The sequence below is a fragment of the Neofelis nebulosa genome, chromosome 6 (genome assembly GCF_028018385.1).
Source record: "Neofelis nebulosa isolate mNeoNeb1 chromosome 6, mNeoNeb1.pri, whole genome shotgun sequence".
Classification (NCBI taxonomy): Eukaryota; Metazoa; Chordata; class Mammalia; order Carnivora; family Felidae; genus Neofelis; species Neofelis nebulosa.
This window is the reverse complement of record NC_080787.1, coordinates 58268400-58288746: the sequence shown is the minus strand read 5'-3', so window position 1 is coordinate 58288746 and position 20347 is coordinate 58268400. Positions and strand designations below refer to the sequence as shown.

At 37.5% G+C, this 20347-nt stretch overlaps 1 protein-coding gene across 2 annotated transcripts in view; it reads right to left on the bottom strand.

Annotated features, from left to right (window-relative positions):
• Positions 1 to 20347, bottom strand: part of PRIM2 (DNA primase subunit 2) — a 350622-nt gene that overhangs the window by 166880 nt on the left and 163395 nt on the right. For both annotated transcript variants that reach the window (XM_058734337.1, XM_058734336.1), the window contains exon 8: positions 685 to 752. In XM_058734337.1, coding sequence (XP_058590320.1) covers positions 685 to 752 — 68 coding nt within the window. The remainder of the gene's footprint in view (positions 1 to 684; positions 753 to 20347) is intronic.

Genomic DNA, 20347 nt, shown 5'->3' with positions numbered 1-20347 from the left:
AGTGAAAAGAACTGGAAATGATCTAAATGCCCCCAAAAGGATGAATAAACTACAGTACAGTCATACAATAAAATAGCATGCAATCACTAAAAATAATGTTTTTGAAGAGAGGCTAATAACAGAAAAGTCTTGCATTTATTTTAAAATGAAAAAAAAAAACCAGCAAATTTAAAGTATAATTTCAACACTAGGTTCCAAAACAGCACAGAAGGAAGTATTACTTCTGAGTGGTAATGATGGGTTTTTCCTTTCCCTTTCCTATACTTTCTAATTTTTTAAAAAATAATGAGAATATATTATTCTTGTATTTAGAAAACAAATCCTACCTATTTCATCTATCCCCAATAAAATTGTGGGGGTCCCAGAAGTATGCTTTCACTTTGCATGTAAATAGCTCATTCCTTTGAGATCTTTCTGTAGTTAGTCACCTCTGCTTGTTTTAACTTCAACTTATCAACTAGTTCTACATACTTTCATGGAATTAAAAAGCTTCGAACAGACCCCAAAGTCAAGGGTAGCAAGTGTATTATATTAAGAACTTCAACTTGCATCACAGAATTAAAGCAAGGAACAAAAACTGTTAAGTTTTTAGTAACTGAAGGGGTTTTAATCACTTTAATACACTTTGCCCACTTTGATGCACTTGCAATCATAAGCATAAGAAGGGTTATGCCATCTTATTACCTGAGATGGTTAAGCAGAGGCTGAAGTCTCTCATCTGACTGCACAGCAGGCAAGGACCTGGCTGTTAACTAAAAGCAGAGAACAGGGTTAGTAAAAACGGCAAAGATCAATTACTGAACACATCTGAACACTAAATGCAAAATGGGGAGAGGGGGTACTTAAAATGTAAGCACCATTTTTTTCTTTTTTAAATTAAAGAATTGCACAGAAAGCTGACACATGTGAGTAAAGCTAACTACATGGCCCTAAGTTTTGCAGGGTAGGTCACTGAGTTTAGAAGTAAAGAAAAAGGAGGTAAAGCAAAAAGAATAATGGAAGAATATCTTGAGAACATCTTTTCATGAGTTCATAAGAAAACTTATAGTTATAAAAATATTATCTTTGTAGGTGCACCTGGGTGGCTCAGTCAGTTAAGCGTCTGACTTTGGCTTGGGTTGTGATCTTGTGGTTCATGAGTTTGAGCCCTGCATTGGGCTCTGCGCTGACAGCTCAGAGCCTGGAGCCTGCTTCGGATTCTGTGTCTCCCTCTCTCTCTGCCCCTGCCCCACTTGCACTCTCTCTCTCTCTCTCTCTCTCTCTCAAAAATAAACAAACATTAAAAAATTAAAAAATATACATACATTATCTTTGTAAATAAAAATGGAAAAACTTCTAAATTTACAGCAACCAACCTTGTAGCACTGAATCGTGGGATGATGAAGAAACTGGGGAGAGGAACTTTCATTTATAGCTAAGCCACTGTGAAATTGGTTACATGCAGAATTGGTTACACACACACACACACACACACACACACACACACACACACACTCACACACTCTTTTTCTCTCTCTCTACCATGTACTACTTCATTCTGATAACCACATTACTATAAGAAACCAAGAATATCTTTTAAACACACAGAAGCAACTCAAAAGTATTTAATACTGACAACTGACACCAAACTGATCTAGAAAAGAAAATGTAAGATTCAAAGCCTTATTGTTAAATATTATACCTCAGGTTGAAAGTGTATCATGAAAATGTGAGCCTCTGCTATACTTTATTGCAATATGAATTACATCTCTATGTATCTCCCATTCTTTTCTGTTCTTAAAAGAAAGCCCTCTTATACTATAAGAATTTAACTCCCCCAAAGTAAAAACATTCATCCAAAGCAACCAGACAGCCTGAAGTAGCCTTAATAAAACACCAAAACAAAAGTAAAAGATTTCTTCTGGATCCTATTATGTCAATATAGATCTTGAAATGTACCAGTGAATTATCTGACAGTTCACAAAACAGAACCTTCCTTAAGGAAAATGACAAACTGAAAGATAGCCTTTGCTTTTATACAGGGTATCCTTTCTAATTATTTCATACATTAATTAAAATGTTCTAAAAACAAAACACATTTAACTCATAACACCTAACTTTCAGTATTATACAAGTAAAATAAAATCACTTTTAAAACATCTAATATATACTATGCTTGTGGGGAAAAAATGTTGACCAAAATGCCACATGTGAAGTCATTCTAATTAAATCTAATTAATAATGGAGAGACATTCCCACTTTGGGACAAGAGTTAACACAAGTCAACAGTCATCAACTAATTTAAAATAAAGTGAGACGGTCTGCTGCAAATTTAGCATACCAAAAGACTCTTAGTATCTCTAAGAAATGTTAAATCTATACTTCATGACGTAAAATGTTGTTATGTTTTATAAGGTTTTATAAACAAAACACTTTTGGGGCACCTGAATGGCTCAGTCAGCTAAGCATCCAACTCTTTTTTTGTTTTTGTTTTTTCATTTAAAAAAACACAGCAGAGAGCCTGATGGCAACGCTCAAACTCATGAACCACGAGATTACGACCAGAGCCGAAATCAAACACTTAACCGACTAAGCCACCCAGGCACCCCACATCCCATTCTTGACTTCAGCTCAGGTCATGATCTCACGGTTTGTGAGTTCATGCCCCACATTGGGCTCTGCACTGAGAGTGTGGAGCCTGCTTGAGATTCTCTTTTTCTGCTCTTCCCCAAGTGTGTACTCGCTCTCTCTCAAAATAAATTAACTTAAAAAGAGCCAAAATTTTATAAACATAACACCTTAATACACACGATATCTGCTAGTGTCAAATCCCTTAATAAAATATCATCTAAGAGACTGCATGGCTCAGAACCAGAGTTATGCTCAAAAAAGAAAATTTATCTAGATATTTCAAAAGTGAATTTTCTGAAAACAGATGGAGAAGACAGACTGGGCTTTTTCAGTTACTTCTGTCAATCTACATAGCATGCTTTCTAACTGCATGCCATGCAGAAACTGTCTTTTCTAAATGAAAGCAAACAAAAACACTCCAGTAACTGCAATATATTTCAAAATATATTGTTCATTCCATACAGAGAAAATTTCTCAACTCAATGCTATCATAATCTTAGCCTTCATTTCCTTTTTCCTAAACTATTAATACATCTCCACTCACTGTTGTTTCTGCTTCCACTCTTGCCTCTTCCCTAATTTATTCTCCAAAGGCCAAATTGAAATTTTCAAAATGAAAGTTAACCATTCCCCTCATTAGGCTGAAGTTATTACACCTGCTCTTTCATTAGACATTCTAAAATGCCCTGTTGAGCCACACTGCTGAAACACTGGGCACAGGATGAGTGTGACTGACGACAAGCACACTTCAGAGATACTGCAGGTTCCGTTCCAGACCAACATAATAAAGCAAATATTGAAAAAAAAAAAAAAAGTGAATCAAGTAGATTGTCTGGTTTCCCAGTGCACATAAAAGTTATATTTACACTATATTGTAGCCTATTAAGTATGCATGGCATTACGTCTAAAAAAAATGTACTAGAAGTACTTTACTGCTAAAAAATACTAACCATCCTCTGAGCTTTCAGCAAGTCACAATCTTTTTGCTGGTAGAGGGTCTCACCTTAATGTAGATGGCAGCTGCCTGATCCAGGGTAGTGTCTGCTGAAGGATGAGGTGGCTGTGGCAATTTCTTAAAATAAAAGAGAAGTCTGCCACATCCATTAACTCTTCCTTTCAGGAATGACTTCTCTGTAGCACACAATGCTGTTTGATAGCATTATACCCACAGAAGTTCTAGGGTCAATCGTCTAAAACCCTGCCGCTGCTTCCTCAACTAAGTTTATGTCATGTTCTAAATCCTATGTTGTCATTTCAACCCTCTTCACAGCATCTTTACCAGTACCTTCCATTTCAAGAAACCACTTTCTGTGCTCATCCATAAGAAGTAGCTCCTCGTTTGTTCAAGTTTGATCATGAGCTTGCAGCAACTCAAGTGCATCTTCAGGCTCTACTTCTAAGTCTAGTTCTCCTATTTCCAACACATCTGCAGCTACTTCCTCCACTGAAGTCTTGAACCCCTGAAGTCATCCATGAGGGTTGGAATCAACTCCTCCCAAATTCCTATTAATGTTGATATTTTGACCTCTTCCCATGAATCACAAATGTTCTTAATGGCATCTAGAATGTTGAATCCTGTCTGGGTTTTCAATTTACTTTCCCAGAACCATCAGAGGAATCACTATGTATGGCAGCTACAATGTCACAAAATACATTTCTTAATTAATAAGACTTGAATGTTGAAGTTACTCCTTATATATTGTATTGGCAGGCATGAAAACATTAATCTTTTTCTATATCTCCGTCAGAGCTCTTGGGTGAGCATTGTCAATGAGCAGCAATATTTTGAAAGGAATCTTTTTTTCTGAGCAGGAGGTCTCAACAGTGGACTTAAAATATTCAGTAAACCATGCTGTATACAAATGAGCCATCACTCAGGCTTTGTTGTTCCATTTACAGAGCACAAGGAGAGTAGATGTAGCATAATTCTTAAGAGTCCTAGAATTTTCGAAATGATAAAGAAAGAGCATTGGCTTCACCTTAAAGCCACCAGTTGCCTTAAGGCCTAATAAAAGAGTTAGCCTGTCCTTGGAAGCTTTGAAGCCTGACACTGACTTCTCCTCTCTAGCTATGAAAGTCCTAGATGGCATCTTTTTCCAATATAAGGCTGTTTCATCTATGTCGGAAATCTGTTGTTTAGTGGAGCCACCTTCATTAGTTATCTTGGCTAGATCTTCTGGATAACTTGCTGCAGCTTCTACATCAGCACCTGCTGTTTCATTTTGCACTTTGATGCTATAGAGACAGCATAGTTCCTTGAACCCCATGAAACAACCTCTGGGAGCTTCAAACTTTTCTTCTGCAGCTTCCTCACCTCTGTCAGCCTTCACAGAATTAAAGAGAGTTAGAGCTTTGCTCTGGATTAGCTTTGGCTTAAGGGAATGTTATGGCTGATTCAGTCTTCTATCCAGATCATAAAAACTTTCTCCATACAGCAATAAGGCTGTTTTGCTTTTATCATTCATGTGTTCACTGGAGTAGCACCTTTAATTTCCTTTGAGAACTTTTCCTTTGTATTCACAACTTGACTGGTACAAGAGGCCTAGCTTTAGGCCCATCTCAGTTTTTAACATGCCCTCCTCACAAAGCTTATTTCTTTAAAGTGAGAGACAAGTGAACACTTGTCTCATCTGAACACTTGTAGACCATTTTAGAATTATCAACTGGCCTAACTTCAAGATTGTTACACATCTCAGGGAACAGGAAGGTCCAAGGGGAGAGAGAGACAGGGGAATGGGTGGTTGGTCAAACACAACACAGAAAACATTTATCAATTAAGTCTACTATCTTCTGTGGGCACAACTTGTGATGCCCCAAAACAATTACAATGGTACCATGAAATATCACCAATCATAGATCATCATAACAAATATAATGATAACGAAAATGTTTGAAACATTGGCAGAATTACCAAAAAGTAACATAGAGACAAAGTGAGCTAATGTAATTTGAAAAATGGCACCGATAGACTGGCTCAATGCAAGGTTGCCGCAAACCTTCAATTTATTAAAAAAAACGCAGTATCTGCAAAGCACAATAAAACAAGATATGCCTGTATACAGTTTCTGCCAATTGCACAAGACACAACGGGAGCATATCAGGTAGAAATCTGCCATAGCTCCAGTTTCTGGAACACATATACTTAATGATTTGACTCCCATCTCACCCCTTCCCATTCCCTACAACTTATTTTCAAACGTCTTAATCACTGACAAGAATAATTCCTCAATCACTGGTCAATGCTCTGAGTAAAATTATTTCAAGGAAGATTTTGAATCTTCCAAAGGTTTTTGCTTTCAACTTTTAAAACAATTAGCATTTTCAAAAAGAGCATGTCTCTCTTCATGGTAAGCAGATGAGGTTATAAAGCTCTTTCCAAAGCTCTTTAAAGCCATCTGCTGACCTTTTGCTGACAGAACATAAACCTCATTTTAGGGACTGCTGGCTCCATCATTTCTTCTGAAATTTCTTTCTGAGCCTAAGTAGCTATGAGTTCATTACCTGGACTATGAGGGGCACTGCATCCCCAGCACTGGCATAACAGATATTTAATAAATATTAATGTGTCACAAATCCAAAAACTTCCAAGTGTATAACTCCATGCAAATATATCCATATCTACATCTCATGGTTAAAGCTTTTCAAATTCATGCTTTGAGCAAAACTAAATCTAAATCAAAACTGAATCACAACTGTCAGCCTTACAAAAAAGCAATACACTATCATAAGATTTTCAACATTAAAAACTTTTCTCTATAACATGAAATGAATAATTGTCTAGTTTAAATAGGCTTTGGTTTGCACATTTTGTTTGTTGTTTTTAATTAAAAAAAAAAAAATACAGCAATGTCCTTGACATGTAACAATGAAAGAGAAGGAAGATCTATCACAGTTTATATCTGTGATGGCTAAATGGGCTGTTTGAGGTGGGGATGTTTCATGGGAACCATAAAAAAAAGTTGGCATAACATATACTTTATTTCTTATTACTATTGAGAGGTTGGGGTGAGCTGTCAGAATGTCCTTTCATTATTAAGAATGCATCTAATAAACTGAATTAACTAATGCAAGGCTTGTGTGGTTTTTAGACAAGTATAACAGATTACTGATTCTTTTTTTTTTTTTTTAACATTTATTTATTTTGAAAGAGGGAGAGCACTGGAGCAGCGGAGGGGCAGAGAGAGAATCCCAAGAAAGCTCTGCACGGCCAGTGCAGACCCCAACACTGGCCGAACCCACAAACCATGAGTTCATGACCTAAGCCAAAGTCAGATGCTTAACTGACTGAACCATCCAGGTGCCCCAAGATTACGGATTCTTAAAAAAATGTCATTTAACGGTCAGTATCACTGAGTATATCTAGCATTTTGCACTATATATAAGTACAAAAAATAAGGGATTCTGCCATCTAATAACTCTCCTTTTAAAAATTTTTTAAATGTTTTATTTAAGAGAGAGTGACAGCATGTGTGCATGCATGCACGCAAGTGTGGGGAGGGGGAGGGGTGAGAGACAGGGAGAGAGAGAATCCCAAGCAGGCTCAGTGCTGTCAGCACAGAGCCCAATGCAGGGCTTGATACAACAAACTGTGAGATCATGACTTGAACCAAAATCCACAGTCAGATGTTTAAACAACAGAGCCATTCAGGTGCCCCTAACAATTCTCCTTTTAATGCCAATAAATACCACATAGATTCAAAGGTACAAAACACAAGAGAAAGTCTGCAGGCATGTGGTCCAACTTTGTCACTATACTTCTGAGGAAACCAGGATCTTTTTTTTGTTTTTTTAATGTTTATTTATTTTTGACAGAGAGAGAGACAGACAGAGACAGAGCACTAGTGGGGGAGGAGCAGAGAGAGAGGGAGGCACAGAATCCGAAGCAGGCCCCAGGTTCTGAGCTATCAGCACAAAAGCCCAGCATGGGGCTCGAACCCACACACTGTGAGATCATGACCTGAGCCAAAGTTGGATGCTTAACCAACTGAGCCACCCAGGTGACCCAGAAACTGGGTTCTTTAGACCATAAGCAGCTAGCTACCGCACTCGTGTAGAACCTGTGCTAGCTCCTGAAATCAGCATCCACACGGTAGACAGCACTCTCCACAATTCCCAGCAAATCACACTACAGCTGTAAAGCAGTCAAAGGCCCTTGCCTGATCCCAGTGTGATTCTGTCTCCTCTTATTTCCTTCACTTTTCAGAACAGGGCAGTGCTCTTCAAGAACCACCAACCCATAAACTTTCAGTCTTGAAGATTCCCAAATTTTGCACTGAAGGCTCCTTAGCATTATTTGCAACTTGGCTCAAATGTAACTTCTGCCCACAGGCCTTCCCTAATCACTCGTGGTAAAGCAGCACCCTCTCTGCAGGTATTGTTACTCAGTCATCTCACAACATTCATCACTATCTGAAATTGTGCTTGTCTTTCTCTCACTTGTGTCTTTCTCTTCCCAAAAGAATATAAACTCTGTCTATTCTGTCTTGCCCCCCACTTTTCCCCCACTGCTTAAAACGGCATATGGTGTGGCATACAGTAGGCACTCAATAAATACTGTAGAGAAGATGAAAGATTCACCTCGCTCAAACATTTCCAATGGAACCATGAGCTTAGAAGAGTCTCCCCTAGACACTGGCCTTTTTGGTGTTGCCTTTCTCAAGTTTTTGTAAGTAAATATGACCTATCAACTAGAGGGACCACACACATTTCTCTTTTCATTTCTAGCTGACTGGAGTATCTTAAGTCCTCCTTTTACAACGAGGGGAAGCACTCAATGCAGTTGAAACTATAGCTCCCTAGTTCAAAGGAAACAAGTAGCCCAAAAACACTAGTCCAGGGGCACCTGGGTGGCTCAGTTGGTTAAGCGTTCAACTTCGCTCAGGTCATATTTTCGCGGTCAGTGAGTTCCAGCCCCGCATCGGACTCTGTGCTGACAGCTCAGAGCCTGGAGCCTGCTTCAGATTCTGTGTCTCCCTCTCTCTGCTCCTCCCCTGCCTGCACTCTGTGTCTCTTTCTCTCTCAAAAATAACATTTAAAAATTAAAAAATAAATAAATAAACCAGTCCAAAAAAAAAAAAAAAAAAAAAACAGTCCAAAACTCAAATTATGGGTATACTATAACAGTAATCTAAATCTAAATACTAAAAAGTAATCACAACATAGTTCCTTCCTTCTAATCTATGTCTTTTGATGTGGGTTTTTTTTGTTTTGTTTTGGTCATTCAATAATAGCTACAAATAAAACAAAAATGTCTACTAAAATATAATTTTCCCAACAATACTGAAAGTTTAAAACATACATCAAAGTTAAAAGTCTTCTACAGTGAACACCCATTAAAAAACCATAACCTGGCAAGACACATCCGCTTCAAAAATTTACAGAAAGTGAGTCAGGAACAGTGTACAAGTGATTCTATTCAAATACAGCTCACTTAGATGTAAAAAAAAAAAAAAAAAAAAAAAAAAAAAAAAGTCCTTTGTCATTTATGTAAATTGTTACATAATGAAGGAGCGATGTTAAACAATTTTCAAGATACTATTGTTAACTAAATGGGATGCACTTCCTGGTAGAGAAGTTATTTTGAAAGGAGTATTAAAACACTTCCAGCTCAAAAGGACACAAAGTTGCAAGAAAATTTAAATTCAAATAGCAATTAGAAGATTAATCTACTCAAGGATGGAAACCATAGATATAAAGCATGCTTGGCTCTCCTATCTTTTCAAGAGTAAGGCAAACACACAAATATTTTCTTCTGAGACTTTCCACTCAAATCAGATCAGCATGGAAAGAGTAATTTTTAGAATTATGATCCTGGAGTTAAGTACATGCATACATTTATTCTGCATACATTTGTGTTTGAAACAGTTCAAGAGAGGAAAGTAAGGCTGAGTGATTTTCTAGCAGTATGAGGAACTGTTTGTAGGTGAGTGATCCAGGTTATCTAAGATAAAGAATCAAACTATGATAGAAACAGTGGCAAGGAAGTGGAAAGGAAGACATGAATGTGAGAAGTATGAAGGAGGTATACTCCGCATAATTTTATGCCTAAAACAGAAGCATATGCTATAGAGGACATCTAGGCAGGTAGATTATTCTATTAACTGCAACATAGTAGCTATAGGAAGAGGAGGTTGGGAAGAAGAAAGGCAATCAAGTGTTTTGGCATGCTGAATTTGAGGTGCTTCTAATACCCAAGTGGCAACTGAATATGTGGAGCTAGAGCCCAGGAGAGGATATGGTGTTAAAGATATAAATTTAGGTGTTATCAGCAAGTAAGTCACAGGTAAAATCATGGACTGGCAAAAAAGGCCAGGGATTACACATAAAGCGTGATGTCCAACTGTTATTCACGAGTAGGTTATAGAGCCCAGTGTGGAGGGTTCATTCCAAGCTACAACCTGGAAAGAGGACTGATTGCCAATATCTGCTCTGGATATGGAATGGGAGATTAGAGGTTATCTGCCTGGTGTGGGCTATCCCTAGTGAGAGTAATCAGAAAAATAAGGAATTTTGCCAATAGACTTAAAGTTTATAACACTGATTCTAAGAAATTACAGATTTACTAGAGAGAGGGAGAGAAAGAAAGACAATACAACCAACACCTCCTTTAACTCTTTCAATAAACACCTGGAATAAATGAATTACAGTTTGTAAATGAAAATGTTCGCTAAGGAAAGCATTCTGCCTCCAGCTGTGAAGCTGTTGCTCTTAACATGTTAAAGGAGACTGTGCTATCAGCCAGTTGTTATTTTGAAGCAGAATTTTTAAAGGGCCCTGTAGAAAGGGGAAAAAGAAATCACGATTTTCTTCTTCAAATGATGGGCATGAAGGGAAGGAGCAAAAATACACAAGGAGCTAAACTACATAGGTAAATACGGTACATGATTCTTTAAGAGTCAATAGACATTTCAAAAACAAAGGTGACTCAATCAGTTGAAAATGAAGAACAAAAGGGTGGCTTCATTTTAAAATAATAAATCCCTTCTTTCTGAACGACTCGCCCAACACTGGCTAAATTAAAACACATAAAAATGACAAGAAAACAATGCTCACTTGGAAAATATTGCTCAATTTTGTTCTCTGGGGTTTTACCCTCTACCACTGATTTCACCTTCCTTACAAAACTCAAGAGGAATGACAATATGCACTAATATCAAAGTTGTACCTTAAAAGAACTCCAAGATAGGTAATCAGCACAAGTTAGACCTTTCCTTTCATACAATCTTGTTCTGCTCAAAGAGGCAGAATAGTACTTACTCTCTCTTCCAGTGATATTAGGGCAGTGGCATTTATATATATCCACAAATGACAAAGACACCAAATTTAGTGTTTTTTGTTCTGGTTTGGTTTTTTACTTTTTTACTTTTAATAGACTTTATTTTCACAGCAATTTTAGGTTCACAGCAAAACTGAGAGGAAGATATAGAGATTTACCATGTACTCATCTGTATAACCTCCCCCATTACCAACATCCCCCATGAAACTGGCACAGTTACTACAACTGACGAATCTATGTTGACAAACCCAAAGTCCATAGTTTACATTACGGTTCACTCTCCGTGCTATACATTCTATGGTTTTGGACAAATATATAATACATGTATCACCACTTTAGTGTCATACAGAACAGTTTCAATGCCCTAAAAATCCTCTGTGCTCCACCCATTCATCCCTTCCTTTCCTCTCCCCTCTCCTCCCCAATGCCTGGCAATCACTTATCTTTCTACTCTGCTGTCTCCTTAGTTTTGCCTTTGCTAGAACACTGTAGGGGCCACAGGCAGACCACCCCAAGATGGGCCACTTGGACATAAACATTATGTTGAGTTCAAAACAATCAAAACCCAGCAGATTCAGGAAAAGCTCTTTACTTCCCCTTCAACTGCCTGCGTATACTAGAAAGAGAGTTATTAACAGTGATTCCTCTTTACCTAAGAAACTTCCCTACCTAACAGGGCAACCTTAGTTTTGCAAACATCTCCTCACCTTCCTGCTAATGGTTTCCTCCCCTATGTGTCCTCAGACCATATCCATCTCCTTAGGTCATACAAGCAGTGCGTTGTCACGCTGTCTTCAGAATTTCCATGTCCATATCGATTCCCCATACATATGCTATTAACTTGAATTTTTCCCCATTGATCTGTCTCATATCAGAAGGACCCAGAGGGAAAGAAATCCTTCCTCCCCAACAATATCACATAGTTGGAATCAGAGAGTATGTAGCCTTTTCAGATTGGATTCTTTCACTTAGCAATATGAGTTTAAGATTCTTCCATGTCTTTTCATGGTTTGATAGCTCACTTCTTTTTAGCATTCCATCATCTGGATGTACCATGGTTTACTTATCTATTCACCACCTGAAGGATGTCTTGGTTGCTTCCAACTTTTGGCCATTATGAATACAGCTGCTATAAACATCCATGTGCAGGTTTTGTGTGGACACAAGTTTTAAACAGGTGTGTTTTTAAATTAAGAACAAGTGGGAATGCTTTTCAAAATGCCTTCATAGTCTCATTTCATACAAGATTTGAGATGGCTTCCACTGCACCTTACTTCACCCAAGAATACCAACTCAAAATCTAGAATACTAACACTTTTCTAAATTGAAGATGCATATATTATGCTTATACCTCAATTCTAAGAAATAAAAATTTATAGGTTGAAAAAACTTTTTTGAAATCTAAAGGCAACAATTTATTTAAATGGAGGCCTTACAGCAACAAAAGATATAGCTCTAGAGAGCACAGGTTGCTGAACAGAACTATCACTTTTATTACTGGGACCAAGGCAGATGCCAAGTAAAATTAACTTTTAGAAGCAGCTGCTCTTTTAACTTCATTGATGTTAACCAATGGAAAATCCTGTTCTTTTTGAACTCCATTTTCTTATAATAGCAATGGATCCCAATTACAAATCCCAAACTGTGAGAACCCACATTATATTCCCCCTTCCTCCTGGAACCAAGTTTGTTGCCCAGTTTCATGTTCCCCTTTGGCTGCCTGAGATGCTGTTCATCACTAATCCTAACACTCTAGTGCTCAGATGCCCACAGTACGTTCTGGTTTTCACTGGGCTCACACACACATTATCTTACTTGATCTTCAAAACAGACTTGGTTTCATCAGTACAATGCTTCAGTACATGAAAATTTCCCTATCAGGTAGTCTCAAACATGATTTTCAATATGTAGGCTCTAAAAACCAACCAACAACCTTGTCAAGCAAAACGCATAGATTTCATTTGAGCTCTAAACATGCCCAAGTAGTTTAATTGCCAAAGAATATTAAACAGTGCAGAGTTAACAAGATATTTCCAGTTCAGGGGTCTGGATGATATGAAGAACTGAGAGAGTAAACCTGGGAATAACGCAAGCAGACATCCCAGTGCTGATTTTTTATCATGAAACCTATGGTGTGAAAAGAAGCTTGTTATTCAGAGGCTAACCTAAGCACCTTACTGATGCTCTACATCACTTAGAAATGTAAAACAATTGCTTGAGCAAGGAAAAAAAGGTATTAAGAGATATGCAGTGATAAATGTACATGGATCACTGGATTTTCTTCCATAAAGTAAAACACCCATAAAATCATTTTACTTCTAAAATACTCCAATAATTTTGGTTCAAAATTCTCAAGCTACTATAGCAAGCAGTTTCACAATTAGACTTCTCACAAGCCAAACAAAGATCTGGCAAGTGGAATTTGACACATTTTGTTTTTCAACGTTTTTTTTTATTTTATTTTTGGGACAGAGAGAGACAGAGCATGAACGGGGGAGGGGCAGAGAGAGAGGGAGACACAGAATCGGAAACAGGCTCCAGGCTCCGAGCCATCAGCCCAGAGCCTGACGCGGGGCTCGAACTCACGGACCGCGAGATCGTGACCTGGCTGAAGTCGGGACGCTTAACCGACTGCGCCACCCAGGCGCCCCACATTTTGTTTTTCATGTTGGCACCCAAGAGATAATGCATTGTCAAACTTCTGTTTGTCTTCTTAAAGGACTGCTCTTGTGGAGGCAACAGCAAACACAGCCAGTTCTCCTCATGTTTTTACGACATGCAGGGCATTTTCTTAGAAGTTCTATACAGACTGTTATCCTCACAATATCCCTAAAAGTGTTATTATCCCCAAGGCACATGAGGGCTTCATAAACTGTTCAGCCAAAGACACCTGGAACACCCAAGTAAAGGGAACAGGTGACCTCTGTGTCCTAAGCACCAATTTTTTTTTAGCCTCATGTATTTGTCTTACATACTCATCCAAAATTTGCATTTGATTCTAGAACCTGTCCTTCTTGGTTTTACTATAGAGATGTTTACTTTACCATTGAGTAAAACAGTACCATTACTGTCCTAAATATACTTTTTACATTCCCTAATATATCTAGTCCTAAATATTTGGCCATCCTAAAGCTTTAGAAAACATAATATACCACATCTATACTCTTTACCACATCTATACTCTTCCCTGAGAGAAATCTCCAGTGCTACATTTGCGACAGGGAAGTCAGCTGAGAGGATTCTGGCCCCTGCTGGATTTCACTGGCCACATTCTCTCTCATTTTGTATAAATACCACAATTACACAGAGACAGAACTGACATTTGTTCAGCCATAAATCTTTATATGCAAAGACTCTAAAAATCACTTAAGTTCCTAAGTTTTTCATTCATTTAATAAATTTGTGAGGCAGTAACAGAAGTTCTAAAGTTCCTTATTCATTACATTTTCATTCATCATTTCTGTCTCCCAAAACATCTATACCATATTTAGTTAAATTTACATCTCTCAAATTCCCATTTAATGTAAGAAATATACTTATCTGGGTTTTCCACAACCAAACTGTTCCTTTTCTGTTTGTTATTTGTAACCATGAATCTTAGGCAAAATATTATGTGGAAGTTTTTCATAAAGCTTCCTAAATATGCACATAAATTGTACTATATGCACTGAAATTGCCAACTGCATCTATAGGCTTCTAGTAAATGTTTAAAAGACTGCCCAGACAGAAGAGTGGCTTTCATAGTGCATGCTATTTATCTTCTTTAAGTAGTACAGTCCACAATTCTTTAAGTTCCTGCTGAGTCTGTTTCCTGGTATAAATGGCAGACATAAGCTACACATTACATTGGCAATCTTATCTCCATTCTAAATATTACTAAACAATGTACCACTGCTGATACTGGAAATTTTAATTAAACATAATCCATTCTGCACTATACTTACATACTTAAATTTATTAAATAATCTAAAACTAATGTCAAAGGGTCTACAATTATGTTTATTAGTAAAGTGGAGACACACACAAAAGATATGTATGTCTAAGTACATATTTTAATTTTCTACAAGAATTCTTTTTCCGCTGACGTGGACTTTTACTAACACTTGGAAGTAGAGATAGAGCAATAGGGAGTGTAGTAAAGGGGGTGGATAGTATCTATCAAAATAGCACCAGCATTCTTCACAGAGCTAGAACAAACAATCCTAAAATTTGTATGGAACCAGAAAAGACCCCGAATAGCCAAATTAATCTTGAAAAAGAAAACCAAAGCAGGAGGCATCACAATCCCGGACTTCAAACTGTATTACAAAGCTGTATTCATCAAGACAGTATGGTACTGGCACAAGAACAGATACTCAGATCAATGAAACAGAATAGAGAACCCAGAAATGGACCCACAAACATATGGCCAACTAATCTTTAACAAAGCAGGAAAAGACTATCCAATGGAATAAAGACAGTCTCTTCAGCAAGTGGTGCTGGGAAAACTGGACAGCGACACGCAGAAAAGGAACCTGGACCACTTTCTTACACCACACACAAAAGTAAACTCAAAATGGATAAAAGACCTAAATGTAAGACAGGAAGCCATCAAAATCCTTGAGGAGAAAGCAGGCAAAAACCTCTTTGATCTTGGCCGCAGCAACTTCTTACTCAACACGTCTCCGGAGGCAAGGGAAACAAAAGTAAAAATGAACTACTGGGACCTCATCAAAATAAAAAGCACAGGTAGCCTACAGAACGGGAGAAGATATTTGCAAATGACATATCAGTTAAAGGGTTAGTATCCAAAATCTATGAAGAATTTATAGACACTTCTCCAAAGAAGACATCAGATGGCCAACTAACACATGAAAAAATGCTCAATATCTCTCATCATCAGGGAAATACAAATCAAAACCACAATGAGATACCACCTCACACCTGTCAGAATGGCTAACATTAACAACTCAGGCAACAACAGACAGATGTTGGCAAGGATGCAGAGAAAGAGGATCTCTTTTGCACTGCTGGTGGGAATGCAAACTGGTGCAGCCACTCTGGAAAACAGTATGGAGGTTCCTCAAAAAACTAGAAATAGAACTACCTTACAACCCAGCAATTGCACTATTAGGTATTTATCCAAGGGATACAGGTATGCTGTTTTGAAGGGACACATGCACCCCCCATGTTTATAGCAGCACTATCAACAATAGCCAAAGTATGGAAAGAGCTCAAATGTCCATCAATGGATGAATGGATAAAGAAGATGTAGTGTATATATATATATATACACACACACACACACACACACAATGGAGTATACTCGGCAATCAAAAAGAATGAAATCTTGCCATTCACAACTACATGGATGGAACTAGAGAGTATTATGCTATGTGAAATCAGTCAGAGAAAGACAAATATATGACTTCACTCATATGACGACGTTAACAGACAAAACAGATGAACATAAGGGAAGGGAAACAAAAATAATATAAAAACAGGGAGGGGGACAAAACAGAAGAGATTCTTAAATATGGAGAACAGGGGCGCCTGGGTGGCGCAGTCGGTTGGGCGTCCGACTTCAGCCAGGTCGCGATCTCGCGGTCCGTGGGTTCGAGCCCCGCGTCGGGCTCTGGGCTGATGGCTCGGAGCCTGGAGCCTGTTTCCGATTCTGTGTCTCCCTCTCTCTCTGCCCCTCCCCCGTTCATGCTCTGTCTCTCTCTGTCCCAAAAATAAATAAAAAAAAATGTTGAAAAAAAAGAAAAAGAAAATTAAATATGGAGAACAAACAGAGGATTACTAGAGGGGTTGTGGGGGGGGGGGGGGTGGCCTAAATGGGTAGGGGGCATTAAGGAATCTACTCCTGAAATCTTCGTTCCACTATATGCTAACTTGAATGTAAATTTAAAAAATAAATTAAATTAATAAAAAAATAAAAATAAAATAAAATAAATTTTAAAAAGAGGGAGTGGATAGGATTTTTATTAAAGCATCAGTAACAGCGATGTATTATGTGACAAAACACTGTCCTTGGGAAGGCACTTGAAGAAATGGAGGGTCTTGGGTTGTTAAAAACAACTGATCAACAAGGATACTTAAGAGTTCCATTTCCTTCCACAGCTGAACTTCAAATCACTGATCCAAATGTATAGTTCAAGTATGGTAGCCCCAGATGGCTAACAACATATTTCTAACATTTATGTTAACAGATGCTGCAAAATGTATTCATTTGTTTAGTACTTCAGCTACTTTTTCTTGCCTTTATGACCTAATTTTCTTGCTGTCTTAAAACACCTTGATTTCTTCCTTGATAGAGACTCTGACTTTGTAGATGTAGCAAGTGTTTTTAGTTAAAAGTAAAAAAAGCCCAGTGCTCCTTCACATCTCATTCATAGCTTCTTTCTCTAACCTGAAGCGAGATACTGCACTATTTTTGAATTCATTAAGTCCTACAGTTTTCCTCTAAAAGGTGCTTCAATCAGTTAGGTGTCCAACTTTGGCTCAGGTCATGATCACATGGTTCAGGGGTCCGAGCCCCCATCGGGCTCTGTGCTGACCGCATGGGCCCTTCTTGGGATTCTCTCTTTCTCTCCCCTGCCCTTTCTCTCTCTGCCCCTCTCTGACTCATGCTTTCTCTCTCTCTCTCTCTCTCTCTCTCAAATAAACTTAAAAAAATAAAATAAAACTATTATATAATTTCTATCCTCTAATAAAGAATTTGTATATTTAGGCCCTTCTGACATGAGCTTCTTAACATATTTGACTAGCTTCCAATTACACAAAATTAGAGTCTTGTGATTAATTATAGAACTTCTGATTATATTGAAAACAAATCAGAATAGGAAAAATAATTTCCATTGCTAGGACATAAAAATCAGTGACAAACTCTAATTATGAAAAGGAAATAGAAAAGTATAATCTCTTTACTGTGGTAAAGACATTTATTTAAACAATGCCAACTGGACTTCTCACCTCAGTATTCTATCAGATAAGATGCATTTTCAAAAGGGTTTATCATAAACTTAGAGACAAAATTCATCAATATGATTAAGGAAGTAAGTAGGAATATGAAATAAATCTATTTTGAAATGCTTCAACAAACACAGCAGGGTACCCCAAATGCTATTCTTTTCTTTCTTCCTTTTATTTTTTTCAAAATTAGGCATCATCACAAGTAACAACCTGAATCACTGATGTCTTCTCATTTCTCATTTCAAATAATATACAATCCCTTTAAGAACACAGACCCAAGCTCCTGAATTTAATTTACTTAGTATATAAAAACGAATCATTATTAATTTAAATCACGTATTAAATTTAAACTGCATGCAAAATTCTATTTTCCTAAGAAAAACAGGTATTTTTCTTATTATTTCCTTTCAGGTTATGACCTTTTCTATTATTTTTAAGGTTCGAGATAATTACTAGATTCTATGGTAAAGAAGAAATGCTGGTCTCAGAACTGAAAGAATCCTTACCTGCTGGCTTAGCTAGAGAAGGTTTTCTTTTTTTGTTTTTTAATAATGTGGCTATAAAAATTGCCTATTGTTCTGACTGCCCCAAACTATAAGCTGACATTTTAGTGATGGAATGGACCCTAGCTAATATTTCTTGCAAGTTATAGTATACAGGGTTTGGATTCTAGACCACTATGACATACTATTAAGTGCACCTATCCCATCTGAATCAAAGCACAAGGTATGAAATCAAGAAAGGGGTAAAGAAAGCATGTTTAAAGATACATTTCCTAAGTGTAATCATTTCAGTATACCATATTTGTAAAACATCCTGTGATATCAGAACAGCTAGTTGAGACTTTTAAAAGACCTTGACATCATTTGACTGATTGCTTTCAAATGACATTATTTCATACTTTCTGGCACAATCAGCTGATAGTGTTTGATGGATAACCAGACAAGCAAAGGACAAGTCTGAGCAATAGCCATCCTTTATATCTGACATCTTCATGTTTTATTACATATCTTAGGAAAAGAGAAAGGGAACAAAAACCCCTAGGCAACGCTAGTTCCAAAAGATCTTACTACACACAAAAAGGCCCAAATCAGTATGATTTTAAACAGCCAATCTTGACATAAAAATCCATTTTGTTGCAACTAAAGAATCATCAACAGTTCTAAAATTGAGAGGAATAGAGATCTGCATCTTACACTTCTTCAAGTTTACTTTCTCTAATAAAGTGCTTTAAACAAACGGCCACAAGATCGCCTGTACAAAGCACAGTATACCAAATGCAAAGCTTGGTTTTTCCTGTTCTGCTGTCTGTGCCTGACTTATATTGCCCTCTCAGCTTGTTCATTTTAATCAAATGTAAATGAATGCCAGCACAAACTAAATCAGTCCTACCAAGAGGCTTCAACAGTGTTGGCATGTGAACTATCAGACAGCTGACAGAATTTTAAAGTCAACTACTGAAAAATACATATATTTGTCCTAAATCTCCACTGAGTTTTTTTTTTACGTGACATTAACATTACATAAAAGTGCTCAGCAGACTTTTTTTTTTTTTATTATAGACACTTCATAGTGAAAGTATGGAGAACTAAGGATTTAAGCCAAGTGGACATTTGCAACAGCAGACTGTGACTTTTCATCAATGTTCTAGCTGGAAGTCAAAGAAAGAATTTTTGGCCCCTGTGCCAGGAAAGAACAGAAACACCATTCACTAATATGAGCAGGAATCTGGAAGGAAAGGTCAAGGTTCAGTTTTGCCCATGTTAAATCTGAACTGCCTGTTGGACAATCAGAATTATCTGGACTTAAGAAGTAAAACTATAAAACCAGTCAGTCAGACTCAGAACATTCTACACATTTCTGTGTTTTAACATAATTTCTACCCTGAAAACTATAGCAACCAAATAGTGTCTTGCAGTCTTGGTGTTCCTTTTCATGACTAGCTACAATTAATGGATATAAATATCACTTGCTCCAAGAGCATTCAGTTCTAAGATCCCTTACAGCAACTGAAGTCTTACAAAAAGCTCTTACGCCACCCAACAATTAGAACGCTGAACCATCATTTGTTTCAGGGATGCACTGACAGTATGGTAGCTACCAGCTCTATGTGGTATTGAGTTCTTAAAATGTGGTTAAATTGAGATATGCTGTAAAATACACACCAAATTTCAAAGACCTACTATGGAGAAGAGAAGGTACAGTATCTCATTAAGGGGAGCCTGGGTGTGTCAGTTGGTTAAGTGATTGACTCTTGATTTCAGCTCAGGTCATGATCCCAGGGTCATAAGATCGAGCCCCACGCTGGGCTCCACACTGAGCATGGAGCCTGCTTGGGATTCTCTCTTCCCACCCTCTCTGCCCTTCCCCCGCAAATAAATAAGTAAACTTAAAAAAAAAGTTTGTATATTGATTACATATTGACATAATATTTTGTATGTATGTAATACAGTATAATTACTTTCATCCTTTTAAAACTTTTTTAATGTGGATACCAGAAATTTTTAA